General features: G+C 34.4%; 1 protein-coding gene across 3 annotated transcripts; it reads left to right on the top strand.

The window, feature by feature from the left end:
* Positions 1-1,730: 1,730 nt before the first annotated feature.
* Positions 1,731-9,128, top strand: LOC129320292 (DExH-box ATP-dependent RNA helicase DExH18, mitochondrial). Of its 3 annotated transcripts, none has more exons than XM_054965671.1 (4): positions 1,731-1,962; positions 4,304-6,874; positions 7,694-7,764; positions 8,560-9,128. In XM_054965671.1, exons 2-3 carry the CDS (start codon positions 4,428-4,430, stop codon positions 7,725-7,727), a joined length of 2,481 nt encoding a protein of 826 aa, XP_054821646.1. In that variant the 5' UTR covers positions 1,731-1,962; positions 4,304-4,427; the 3' UTR covers positions 7,728-7,764; positions 8,560-9,128. The 3 variants fall into 3 exon arrangements, with proteins under 3 accessions (XP_054821646.1, XP_054821649.1, XP_054821659.1); XM_054965674.1 differs by having other exon boundaries at positions 1,731-1,943; XM_054965684.1 differs by lacking the exon at positions 1,731-1,962 and having other exon boundaries at positions 4,424-4,591; positions 4,798-6,874.
* Positions 9,129-12,937: the final 3,809 nt, after the last annotated feature.

Raw genomic sequence — 12,937 nt, forward strand, 5'->3', positions numbered from 1 at the left:
TAAATTAATATCAGAGTTATTTTACTTCACTTATTCATTTATTTATGAAATATTATTTATTGCTCTACTTCACTCATTCATTTTCTTGGAATGAAATTAAGTGAAAGTTTGACAATGAACAAGTAAAATAGAGTAATAAATAAAATTTAATAAGTAAATGAATAATATACAGTATAAGAATTAATAAGTTTTTTTAAGGTGATTTAAACATTTAAAATAAAAACAAGTTAAGTAGGTTAATTAACAATATTTTGTAAGTAAATTAACAAGTGAAGTAGGACAATGAATAAATGAAATAGAAAAGTTTTGATATTGATTTAATTAAGTGACAATTTTTTCATTTTTTTAAAAAAATTAATATCAAATTAGTACTTCTTAGCACTGGGCAAATGGGTTATGGGCCAGCCCGCGGGTTGGCCTGCACGGGTTGGTATTTTTACAGGTTAGGTTGGGCCAGCTCGTCAGATAAAACAGGTTGAAAAATTTAACTCAACTCATTTTCTAACGGGTTGGCTAACTCGTGGGCTGGTCTGCAAAAAATTATCAAATTTTTTTTAATAATTTAAAATTTATATGATATAAATATATTTATTTATTTCATATTTTAAAGCAAATTAACTTTTAAAAAACCTATAAATAAAATAAAATAAATATAGAATTCAATCAAGCAAATTTATTTTACTAGATTTTTATTATCAATCATTTTCTCGCCTAGGTGTGCTATCTTTGTCATTGAGGAAGAAAATTTAAATATAAACCTATATTATTTTTCTCAGTAAATTTATATTTATAATTTCAATCAATAGATTTTATAAGATTAATAAATAATATATATTCAAAATATTTTTATAAAAACTAATAAATCATCTTCACAAATTATAACAAAAATTTTATTTGTAAATTGTAAAAAAAATTTACATTATATTTCAAATGTAAAGGAGATATTTAAGAGTCATAAATTATATATTTAAGAAGTATTATCATTATCGTAGATTTATAAAAAAATATAATGTAATTTAAAAAATAAAAAATTATTTTTTAAAAAATATGCTAACCTGCGGGCCAACCCATTTAGCCCGCGGGTTAGCCCATTTTAGCTCGCTAATTTTACGTGTTGGGCTAACCCAGTCTGTTTTAAAAAATGAGTCAATTTCTTTAACCCAACCCGTCAGATTGTGCGGGTTAAACTGATTAGTCCGTGAGTTCAACTTGTTTGCTTGGCTTTAGTACCTCTGGATTATGATGTAATTTCAAAAATTTAAGAGTTTTAAATTTAAATAAGTGTGATCTAAGGGGTTGTTATTAAAAGGATTAATGAGCAAATATAACTCTGAATTATTGCTTAAAAATTACTCTGGACTTTAAACTCTTAAAATATGCAAAATAAATTTTAAACTTTTAAATTCATAGCAAAATAAATTCTGACTAATTTATTAACACTATTACTATCCATACAGGTAGTGTTTAAGGTTTATTTTCCTATGAATTTAATCCTAACTGTTATAATACTCACGAGAATAGTAATAATATTAAAAAGGTTAAAGATCAGAATTTATTTTGTTATAAATTTAAAAATTTAAAATTTATTTTATATATTTTAAAAATTTAGGGTCCATAATAATTTTCAAATAAAAATTTAAGTCTTATTTATTTATTAATTCTTATTAAAATTCTCCCTAACTATTAACTATGCTAATCCTGCTATTTCTGGGTCACTGCGCTATAATTTCTCCTCCTTAACCCAATCAAGCCGGCGCCTCCTTCCTGCACTGACCTTCACCGCCTCACGTTCTCTTCGAAAGAGAGCAGAGCGCGGCCCCTCATTCCTTCCTCCATGCTAATCTGAAACTTCGAAACTGAGAGCAGAGCACGTCGCTGTTCGCACTCGCCGCTCAGATAAAGGTTCACGTTGCCGTCTGCCTCTCTCTTGCGTTGCTGTCAAGGTTCGATTTACTCCTCCAGGTCGTTACCTTTCTTCTTCTGGTTTTGTTTTTGTTCTGAGATCTGGAAATGACTAAATCCCAAGTTTCGATTTTTGCTCTGATTTTTCCTGTTAATGATTGAATCCCCAGACCCACGGTTTTGTGAATATCTGCTGCTTGAATGATTAAAAAGTCTAAAAACATAATCAATACTCAGAAATGCCGTTGATTGTTATTTTGCTTGTAATGCAGCACTTGAATCAGTGAGCGAAGCTGAAAAAGTTGTTGAAACAATGACGGTTTTGGGGGGTTAGACTGGCTGAATCCAGTTTTGGATTTCTTGCTTATTTTTATTCATTGAAGGGGCTTGAACGAAAAATAGATGAGTTAAAATTTTTAATGAGTGGCTTTGGTTTCTCAAACAAAAAAGGAATTCTATTGTAATTTAATACAAGGGTATGTTAAGTCAGGCAATTGAGCATCAGTAACATTAGTTGAGTATCGGGTTTCATGAAATTTTAACTTAGAACCCATAATGCTGTTGATTGCTGTTTTGTTCGTTGTATTGTGTTGTTCTTTTCATTGGTTATGTTGTTTTGTTCTATATACTATTATAGTTTTATTAACGTGATGATAGTCTAGACTAACTCTTTAAAATAATTTTTATATGCATTTTTTAATTTCATTTTAATTACATGTGGGCTATAAATAGGCTTAAAGCCTATACCTACAGCATATAGGCTTTGAAGCCTACTCAAAGCCTACATTTTGGTCTCAGCCTACTTATAGCCTAGAAGGCCTTGTTTTGGAAGTCTTTTTAAAGGTCACAGATAAAGTAGGCTTTTAAAAAGGCTTTAGACCAAACTAGGCTTGAAGCCCTTGTTATATGTTCAGGTTTATTTGGCCAAAACTTAGCCTAGCTTGTTCCTATCCCTACTTAGAATTGGGAACAAGGGTCGGGCCTGTAAGTTCTATTTAAATAAAGGTTCGAGGTTGAAAAATAGGGTTTTTTTTTTTAAGGTAATCAAGCTTTTGGGCCCAGCCCTGAAATAATGGGTTTGGGCCTGAGCAGCCCTCTAAGCCATGTTATCTTTTTATTTTATTGCAATTTATGTAAAACTTGTGCGTAGAGAAAAAGCCTAAGGCTTAACTTCTCTAATTTTTGATCGACTCTTAATCTTTCATCCTTTTTTGTTTGATTGAAACTCTCACTCTCTCAACCTGAATATTGAAGATTTCACAGTCACTCATCTGCTCTTTTGTCAGCTGTCACTTATCTCTCCCTCAATCGGCATCTCTGCACTCCTGTTAGCCGTCGATCATCCTTGCCTCATCTCTGATCTTTGCCTTATTCAGAGTCACTTGGCTCTTCCTCTCGCATCTGTTTGGCCTATCGTCCCTTATGTCTATTGCATCTATTCTCCCTCATGCCTCTCACGATCTGCTTTCCACTCAGCTATTTCCTTGTCATGAGTGCTTGGTGGCTAATACTTTGATCATTGATTGTTTTAGATAGGTGCTTTGATTCTTACCAAGTTTAACCAAACTATTGTTTTTTTTTTTGCCAATTAGAGTATTACCTTGATTTATTTTATGTTTAATTTTAAAATATTCTAATCAAATTATAATTATATTTTTTTAATTTTTATTTAATTGGGCTTACGGACCCGGTCTTGAGCCCTATACATAGGGTGGGCCTTAGGATTTGGGAAAATTTTGGAAAACCGGGCTTAAGGGCCTGAGCCCTTAAAGGTCGAGCCTATAAGGGTCGGGCCTGCCCGTTTTCCAACTCTATCCCTACTCAACACCCTGCTGAGCACTAAAACTAGATGCATCTGCTGCCTTTGTTTTGTCCACTCCATCAACCTCTCAACGTCTCTCAAGTCTCAAATTGCCTCAAATCTTCTCTATCTTGGTTGTCATATCTTGCAAGTAATGGAACAAGTCAGAATTGTTCTGCCTTCTTTTTTTGTTTTCCTTATTTATTTATTGATTATTGATTCTTTCTATATGTATAAGGATATTTTGTAGGATTATTGGTTTCAGATTTTTGTTGGGATATGCTGTACGCTTTTCATTTTTATTTTGGAAACACATGTTGGTTCTTTTTTGTGGAACCATTGTCTGCTCTTTGCTTCTGATTCAATTTTTATTTTGGTTGCTTTGCTATGCTTGTTTTAATCTAACCTCTTTCCTTGTGTTTGTGATTTTTTTTTCCTCTTTTATAAGTTTTTCCCCTTTTCACTTTAGTTCATTTTATTTTTGGAATTTTTGTTTCTGGCTTTTGCTTTCCTTTGGTTTCTGCATTTGGTCTTGATTTCATTTTATTTCTGGAATTGTCGGTTAATTTTATTTTAGTTCTGATTATGTTTTTATTTCAGGTCTTTCCTTTGATTTTAACGCCAGATATTTGTAATCATTGAGACACTGTTTAATCAACTGTAGTTCTCCAGTAAATTCGACGCACTTTACAATATAAGCAGAAGATTCTACAACACAACTCCAATGGCTAAAGGCCCTGCCTTTTCTCTGCTTCAAATTTGTAATCGTAAAAGAAGTGTTTCAAGGCTTCCAGCTCTTCTTTTGAATCATTATCACAGTTATGTAGGGCAACCTGAGGGTCCCCTTACCTCAACTTATAATGTGCTGGTTCATCCTTTTTCGACCCGGTTGGTAAACCCACTAACTCTGATATATTTTAGGTCAAGTTCAAAGGTTTATAGTGGAAAAATTCTATTCCCTAGGTCATTTTCATCATTGGATGACAGCGACAATGATGACATGAAGGATAGTACCCTTGCCGAATCAGATTTTGAATACGATGCAGATTCTGGGAAGCCTGTCGATTTTGAACTTGAAAATGATGATAATGCAGGTGTTTCTGCTATGGATGAAGCCAAGGATAATGCAAATGATGCATGTAGTTCGTCAGTTCTTGAATTGGAAAATGATGGAAATAACCTTGATGCTGATGGATTAACAAAAAGTGAAAAATATGTGCAAATGGCATCTTGTGATCCAGTAAACTTGTACCATCAGCTTTGTAATGCTAAAGGGGGTCCAAACATGGATAAAGAAGATTGGGAAACTATGCAGGAAGTGTTTCGTTACTTTGCCAGTTCTGGGTGGGCATCCAATCAGGCTCTTGCTATTTACATTGGTTTGTCATTTTACCCCACTGCCGTGCACAAGTTCCGGGATTTTTTTATCATGGCATGTCCGGCTGATCTTGCTAATTTCATAGTGTCACTTGGTCCGTCTGATGCTGCTGTGAAGTTTTTGTTCCCTATATTTGTTGAATATTGCTTAGAAAAGTTTCCTGATGAAATCAAGAAGTTCCGGACAATGTATGAGTCGGCAGACCTCAGAAAACCGGACACTTGGTTTCCCTTTGCACGGGCTATGAAACGAAAGATAATTTATCATTGTGGGCCGACGAATAGTGGTAAGACATATAATGCTTTACAACGATTTATGGGAGCAAACAAGGGAATTTATTGTAGTCCACTCAGATTATTGGCTATGGAAGTTTTTGACAAGGTCAATGCACTGGGGGTTTACTGCAGTCTCCTTACTGGGCAAGAAAAGAAGTATGTCCCATTTTCCAGTCATGTTGCATGTACTGTGGAAATGGTTTCAACAAATGAATTGTATGACGTGGCTGTTATTGATGAAATTCAGATGATGGCAGATCCATATAGAGGCCATGCATGGACAAGAGCACTGCTTGGATTGAAGGCTGATGAGATACACCTATGTGGAGATCCTAGTGTATTGAATATTGTTCGAAAGATATGCCAAGAAACTGGGGATGAATTGCGTGAGCAACAATATGAGAGGTTTAAACCATTAGTGGTTGAGGCAAAGACCCTTCTAGGAGATCTTCGAAATATTCGGTCTGGTGATTGTGTAGTTGCGTTCTCAAGGAGAGAGATATTTGAGGTTAAACTGGCCATTGAGAAACACACCAAACATCGTTGTTGTGTCATATATGGAAGCTTGCCACCAGAAACTCGGAGACAGCAAGCTAGCTTGTTTAATGATCAGAGTAATGAGTATGATGTTCTAGTTGCTAGTGATGCAGTGGGGATGGGCCTTAACCTCAATATTAGAAGGGTAGTTTTTAATAGCCTTTCAAAGTATAATGGTGACAAAATTGTTCCTGTTCCAGCATCACAAGTTAAGCAAATTGCCGGAAGAGCTGGTAGAAGAGGATGTATTTATCCAGATGGACTCGCCACCACCTTGCATTTAGATGATTTGGATTACTTGATTGATTGTTTGAAACAACCTTTTGATGATGTTAAGAAGGTGGGTCTTTTTCCTTGTTGTGAACAGATTGAATTGTTTGCTGGAAAACTTCCCAATCTAACATTTTGCCAGCTGCTTGAAAAATTTGGTGAAAGTTGTCGTTTGGATCATTCATACTTTATGTGTCGATATGATCACATAAAGAAAATTGCTAATATGTTGGATAAGGTTCCAGGATTATCTTTGAAAGATCGGTTTAACTTCAGTTTTGCTCCTGTTAATGTTAGAGATCCAAAATCAATGTACCACCTACTAAGGTTTGCTACAACTTACAGTCAGAATGCCCCAGTCAATGTAGCTATGGGTATGCCAAAAGGTTGTGCTCAGAATGATGCAGAACTTATTGACCTGGAGACTAGGCATCAGGTGCTATCTGCCTATTTGTGGTTGTCAAACCAGTTTAACGAGGATAATTTTCCGTATGTGAAGAAGGCTGAGGCAATGGCCAATGACATTGCTAAGTTACTTGGTCAATCTCTTGCCAGAGCTAATTGGAAGCCACAATCAAGGGGTAATGCAGCAAAAGGAAACACTGCCAAAATGGAAGGTCAGCCAGCATCAAACAATGCAGTGAAACTAAAAACCGAAAAAAAGGGTTATGGTTACACAAGGCCACGGTCGCCCATTAAATTATTTAACAAGTAAGTTCCTCTATGTTAGACCTGGATCAAATTTATTTTTTTATGGTTATATTCTTGATAATAAACTTCTCCTTTTTCTTCAAATAAAATTTTTGCATTAGTATGTGAATATCTCATTTCTAGCAGCGTTGCATGTGACATTCTCACATAAGGTCTCTGGTCATTGATAGCGGCATGCACTTCTATATTCCCTTTGGTTCATTAGCGGGTCTTATAAATTCTGGTTGTTGAATATAATTGTGGCTTGTGGATTTTGTACTAGTGTAGTGGGTGGCTAAATGGATGAAAGCATTCCATAAAATTCTGGTCTAATGATGAGTTGTTTTTTCCGTTGGAATTGTTTTGTAGTGTACTTTTTCCTTTCTTTTCTGTTATTTTTTTATTGGATGAGGATACTCAAGAGTGGGTGATTAAGATTTTAGAGGGGATGATTGTGATGCTATGACAATATTGTTGCCCTGCACGGTAAATCTTTTGTTGTTTTGTTTTGCTTTTTTGTTCTTTGAGGGGGGTGTTGTTGCATGAAAGCATTATTTTTAACTTCTTAATTTTTATTGACTCTGCATTTTGAGTGGCTGACTCTCATCTGCTATCCGAAGAATGGCATATACCTATTTTTCACCTGGCTGAATAGTTCGGCATTCTTCATTTCTTGTCACATCTATTCTTCTGTATGTTTGCCATTGTATGTTTATCTGCTTGTGACCTTTTATTTTCCTCCATCTACCGCTTATAATCCACATTGCGAATTCTACCCTTGTTCAAGATTTCACTTAATTCTTACTTGTCTGGCGATAAATTGTGCTTTCTGCAACTCAGGAAACATCATGAAAAGTCCTTGCAGCTTGAGTAGTCAGACAAAGCAGCTGCTTGATGTAGCTACTTTTGAGGTAATTCTGTTAAAAAATGAGTCCATTTGTAGCTTTCTTTTATGCAGGTGTTTCCGCTGTGTTCTGGAATTATTTGTTGGGATCATAGCTTCCCCCCCCCCCCAAGGATTAAAGTGATTTCTTTATCAGCTCTCTGAGCTTGCAAAATTCATAGCGACAACCTGTACAACCATTTGTATGCCAATGTTTTTGATGCATCCTTGTTGTATAGGAGTTAATAAATTCATGTAAATTGCTGCGGTGATTGTATTTCTCCTCCCCTTTTATGAATAGCTTTAGAATGAAGTCATTGGCCAACAGAAAACTTAACAGTGAAGATTGGCTCTTAAAGTAGATGAACCCCCAGGAAGAGATCAAAAAGGATTTAGACATAAAATGAAGTCGCTGAGTTCCCCGTAGTTCAGGATGGTATCTGTCTTTTTCGTCCCCCAATACAGTCATGCATATAATAATCGTGAAAATAACTGAGCGCACAGGCTATTAGAAAATATATTATTGCCTGAAAATATTTTAGAAAATAACTGAGTACACGTAAATCGTTGTCAATGTTGTGAATAATAGAGATATTCTGTCTTGCTGGAGGAAGATTTTTTTTTTTCATGTTTCCTGGCAAATACTAATATATGTTAAGGTAGTAATCGTAAATGCACTATTAATTGGGTTTCCCCCCTGAGCGGATCCAAGGTTCTCTATCACTTCAACATATGACTTGCCGTTTATTCTGATTCCTATCACCTAGAAATTCTTGCTATTCTATGTAGACCATAACCTTTGGCGATTCATCAAAATGTGCAGGAAAGAGTCGAAGATCAGTGAATTATTTCAAAAAGATCAGGATATTTTTGCATGAATTGCATCAAATGTTAGAGATAGAGAACTGCACAATGAGCTAGTGGGCTGGCCAAGCCTTTGAAATAGGCCACGGACGCTGACAAACCAAATTAGAGGCATCCTGCATTCCACTGCCCATTGTTTTATTGTAAGGAATGAGGTGTGCCCCTCCTGTACTTTGACGTGGACTGTGAAATTATATATATGTTGTATTCTGCTGGCAATATTGCTTGGAGGATCCCATCATATCAATGGCCCTTCTCACAGCTAACATCATCTTGTAAAGGAACGAAAACAAAAGGGGGCAAACACTAAACATGTTTCACTTTTGCATGTTTTGATGCATTATCATTTTTCCATGATACCATCATTCCATGACCAAAGAGTTCAATGTTGTAGCTTTAAGTAGTCTGTATTTTTATGTAATTATATTTTTGCCACCTTTTTATGTAATTAATATTTCTTATTAAAGTAGGGATAGAAATCATTGTAAAGCTTGTTTGTTCTTTAATAATGATACTTTTAGTCCATTAGATTTTTCTTTTATTAATTTGATTCCTTAAGTTTAATTTTTATTAATTTAGTTTTGTAAGTTTGCTTTAATTATTAATTTGGTCATTATTGTTTAAAGAGGAGATAACACTTTTGAAATATGTTAATAGGGGGAGTTGATAGCTTTGTAGGTTAAAGGAAAAATTTATAATTATTTAGGGAGAAAAAGAAACAAACTCATAAATTTTATAAATTGACAGTATAAGAAAATGAAGGAAGCCAAGAAAAACAGGGAAGAATATAAAAAATAGAGATGATTTGTTATTTTGAAAAAATTATATATTCTATTTTTATCTCTATTTTTATTATCTTTAAAAAAGTTTATAATGTGCCAAGTATAGTCTATAATTAATATTCTATTGAGATGTACATCTTTTGGGTGGTGGGGTGGAAGGCGCACACTTGTAAACTAAGTGGAAATCAAACCCCTAACAAGTTATTTTAAGATTTAAGGGGAAAAAAGTCCTTACTATTTGCATTTCACCTTATGCTACTCTAAAATTCAACTAAATGATGCCCACTTGAAGACTTCTCGAGAAGGGAGAACCGTCCTTAAGGGAAAGGTTACAGGTTTGATTTCACTTGCAATCCCCCCGCCCCCCCAGGGGGTCCTTTTTCCTCTCATAGGGTCGGAGGATGGCATAGCTATTTGAAAATGATAACACAGACAATGCGAGCAGCTTCTAGTTTTAAATTCCTCTCCATCAAATGGAAGTATATCAGGATTGAGAGAGAGGCTCTGCACTATCGTAAGTCCCCCAAATCTATTCAACTGTGCCCCTTTTTAGAAACCCTATGCAGTTCTCGAGCCTTAGGCTTGCCATTTCCATTCCAAAACAAAAAAAGAAAAGAAAAGAAAAAGAAAGAAACCCTATGCAGTTCTGTATGCTATCCAATTGTTTCTCATGGGCCTCCAAAACCCAATTATACTCTACTGTTTTTTCTACACGTACACAGCATCTGAGTTTCTCTCTCTCAAAGCGGGATGACACTTTTTCATTCAAAAAAAAAAAAAAGGCTTTGGCACTTTTTCATTCAAAAGTAAAGTGTTGAGTTTCATGACCCAACAAAAAACTATATTTTAAGTTCGTCTTAATAGATTCCAAAAGAAGCAAGGTTTGTACTTAGTGCAGTTTTTATTGCGAAAACAAGATTGTGTCTGAAGTTTCTTCCAAACAGCGAGACACGGTCTCCATTGTGAAATTCATAAGCACTCATGAAAGTTGAAACAAGTTTCTTGTGAACAATCCAAATGACTTTGTTACTTGTGCTTTCCATCATCATTTGCCCTTGGTGCTTGAAACAGTTTTTTCTTGCCTTGAAAATCTGAAGTGTCATACCCAGTACAGTTGGTTTGGTCAAATCATTAAAATCATGATGACTCCATCAAGGTCCCCACAAAAGCAAACACTGACGACTTGGTTTATGAAATGTTTTGTTATATAAGAGATGGGCCGACGACCCTATGCCATCCCCATATGCTCTTGAAAGAAAGGTTTTACAGTTAAAAAGCTTCATATATATGATCATATTAGCAACACGATCTGATTATCATGCTTCCATATCTAAACCCACAGAATAAGTTGGAAGAGGAAGGAAAGTTGCATTTTTTATATTGTTGTAGGACACCCTTTTCAGGGAAAAAAGAAGACACGTTTTTTTTTCCCGGGGGAGAACATCAGCCGAGAAAACCATAGAAAGTGGTATAACTGTATAGTAGACATGAATGGAGCAGATGGGGCAGAAAGAGCGTACGACAATCAATTTGTCAATTTAGTCTTCGCTGCCCATATGATGAAGAATTAGTATAACCTTATAAATGTTCTTGTAAAACAATCATGATGCATTATGAGGGAATGCACACCTTACAGCAACTAATTAATATTCAATGCACACAAAGTCTGTTCATTTAAGTACAATTAGGCTATGAAATAAGAGCTCGGACTATAAAATTAGGTCCATAATCTTGAGTCTTGACTCTATATCCTCAGCCAATAACTGATCGTTAAAATGCAATTTTTTCCTTTAAAGAAAAAAGGATCCTGATTGGTCGAAGCATGTCAAACGATGCATTATATATGCTACAAGCAAAACACGCACAAGTACAATATTAGTCTACCAAAACAGTCACTTGTTCCCGAAAGGGGCTACATCATCGCCAAATCCACTACGTGGTCTCTTTCACTTTCCTGTATTTTCTTTGAGCTTTGGAAAAACTATAATATCAGGACTCCTGAGCTTTAGAGAGCAGGGCGGTTTAGTACATAAAAATGAAATTGACTGAAAAAAAAAACAATTTTTTTGATATAAAATGTTTTCGATGCCCCAGGATAAAAAATAACAACAAAAGACATGTAGAATTGAATAATAATAATAATAAGAGTATTGCAAATGCAAAATTCAATTTGTATATTTTAAAAAGGGAAGTTGAAGGATTGGGTGAGCAGTTCCCTAGTCTTTGGGGCATCAATTTCCGAATGGTTGGAGAAGAATAAAGAAAGAGATAAGATGATAGACAACGAAGTTGGGCCTGGCGGGGAATGATGGGGTGAGCCCAGTGGGCCAGGAATAAGGAGGCCGAGTGGGAAAAGACGATGGATGTGACATTTTGGAAAGGGGGGAGGGGGAGAGGGGAATGTTTTTGAGATGCGTGACGGTGACAATGATATTATGTCATGACTGTAATTAATGAATGCAATTATAGGTTATCATAGGCAGAATCACAGGCAAAAAGTGATCCGCTGCCCTTTCCCTCCCTCACTGTTCTTTATTAAATTATACTTTTACCGTTTAAAATTATAAAATTTTTTTTAAAAAGTTAAATATTTAAAAATATAAAATATTTTTAATTTTTTACAATGTAATTATTATTTTTTAAAGTGCTCCATATTATAATGATTTATATTTATTATAAGATGTTTGATAAAAATAAATATAAAAAGATATGATTAATTTAAAAGTAAATAATTATTTTATTGGGTGTGAGATTCAATTAAAAATATTTTATATTTTTGAATGAAAGGATACCAATATTGAATGGATTCTTAGTGCAAGGTAAAATTTCAAAGGCTTTTCATACTTATTTATAAGATAAAATTAGAGTGATTAATTTTTTCAATTTTACTCCTTATTTATCTATTATGGTTTTAATAATTTTAAGGATATGACTATCATTTTATAATAAGAATTAGAGAAAGTAACACGTAAGCCACCAAGAAGCAGGAGATTGCAAGGTCATAACCTCCAAGTTCTTAATTATTTTAATATTATAAAGATATCATGTGTATTTTAAGATTTATGCATGGGCATGCCTGTAGGGAAATTCTCTTAGGCTGTATTTGAAAAATATAGATTATTTTGAAGTGAATAATATGAACATTCAGAGAGTATATAAATAGGAAGTGAACAACATTATTTGTTTATTTGTGTAGTGCAGTGTAGTGCATAGGGTTCCTCATGTTGTGTCCCGAATGATTTATTTGATCACCTTAGTGGCTGTCCATGTGTCATTATCATTTATGTATGCAGTAGCACAGCCTACATTCCCACTTCAGCTATGGGGCCCAGTCCTTCACCTTTCTCCACTCCTTTCCCTTTCACTAATTATTAAATCAAAATATTAAGGTTGTGACTGTGATTATACTGTATCTTTCTGATCAATATCTAACACTTAGTTAATTTAAAAATATAAAATATTTTTTATCAAATCTTATTTTTAATGAAATAATTATTTATTTTTTATTAATCCATCTTTTCATATTTACTTTTATTAAACACCTTACAATAAATA

Source organism: Prosopis cineraria, unplaced genomic scaffold, assembly GCF_029017545.1.
Source record: "Prosopis cineraria cultivar Desert tree isolate PC_DT_omini unplaced genomic scaffold, ASM2901754v1 PC1, whole genome shotgun sequence".
Taxonomy (NCBI): domain Eukaryota; kingdom Viridiplantae; phylum Streptophyta; class Magnoliopsida; order Fabales; family Fabaceae; genus Prosopis; species Prosopis cineraria.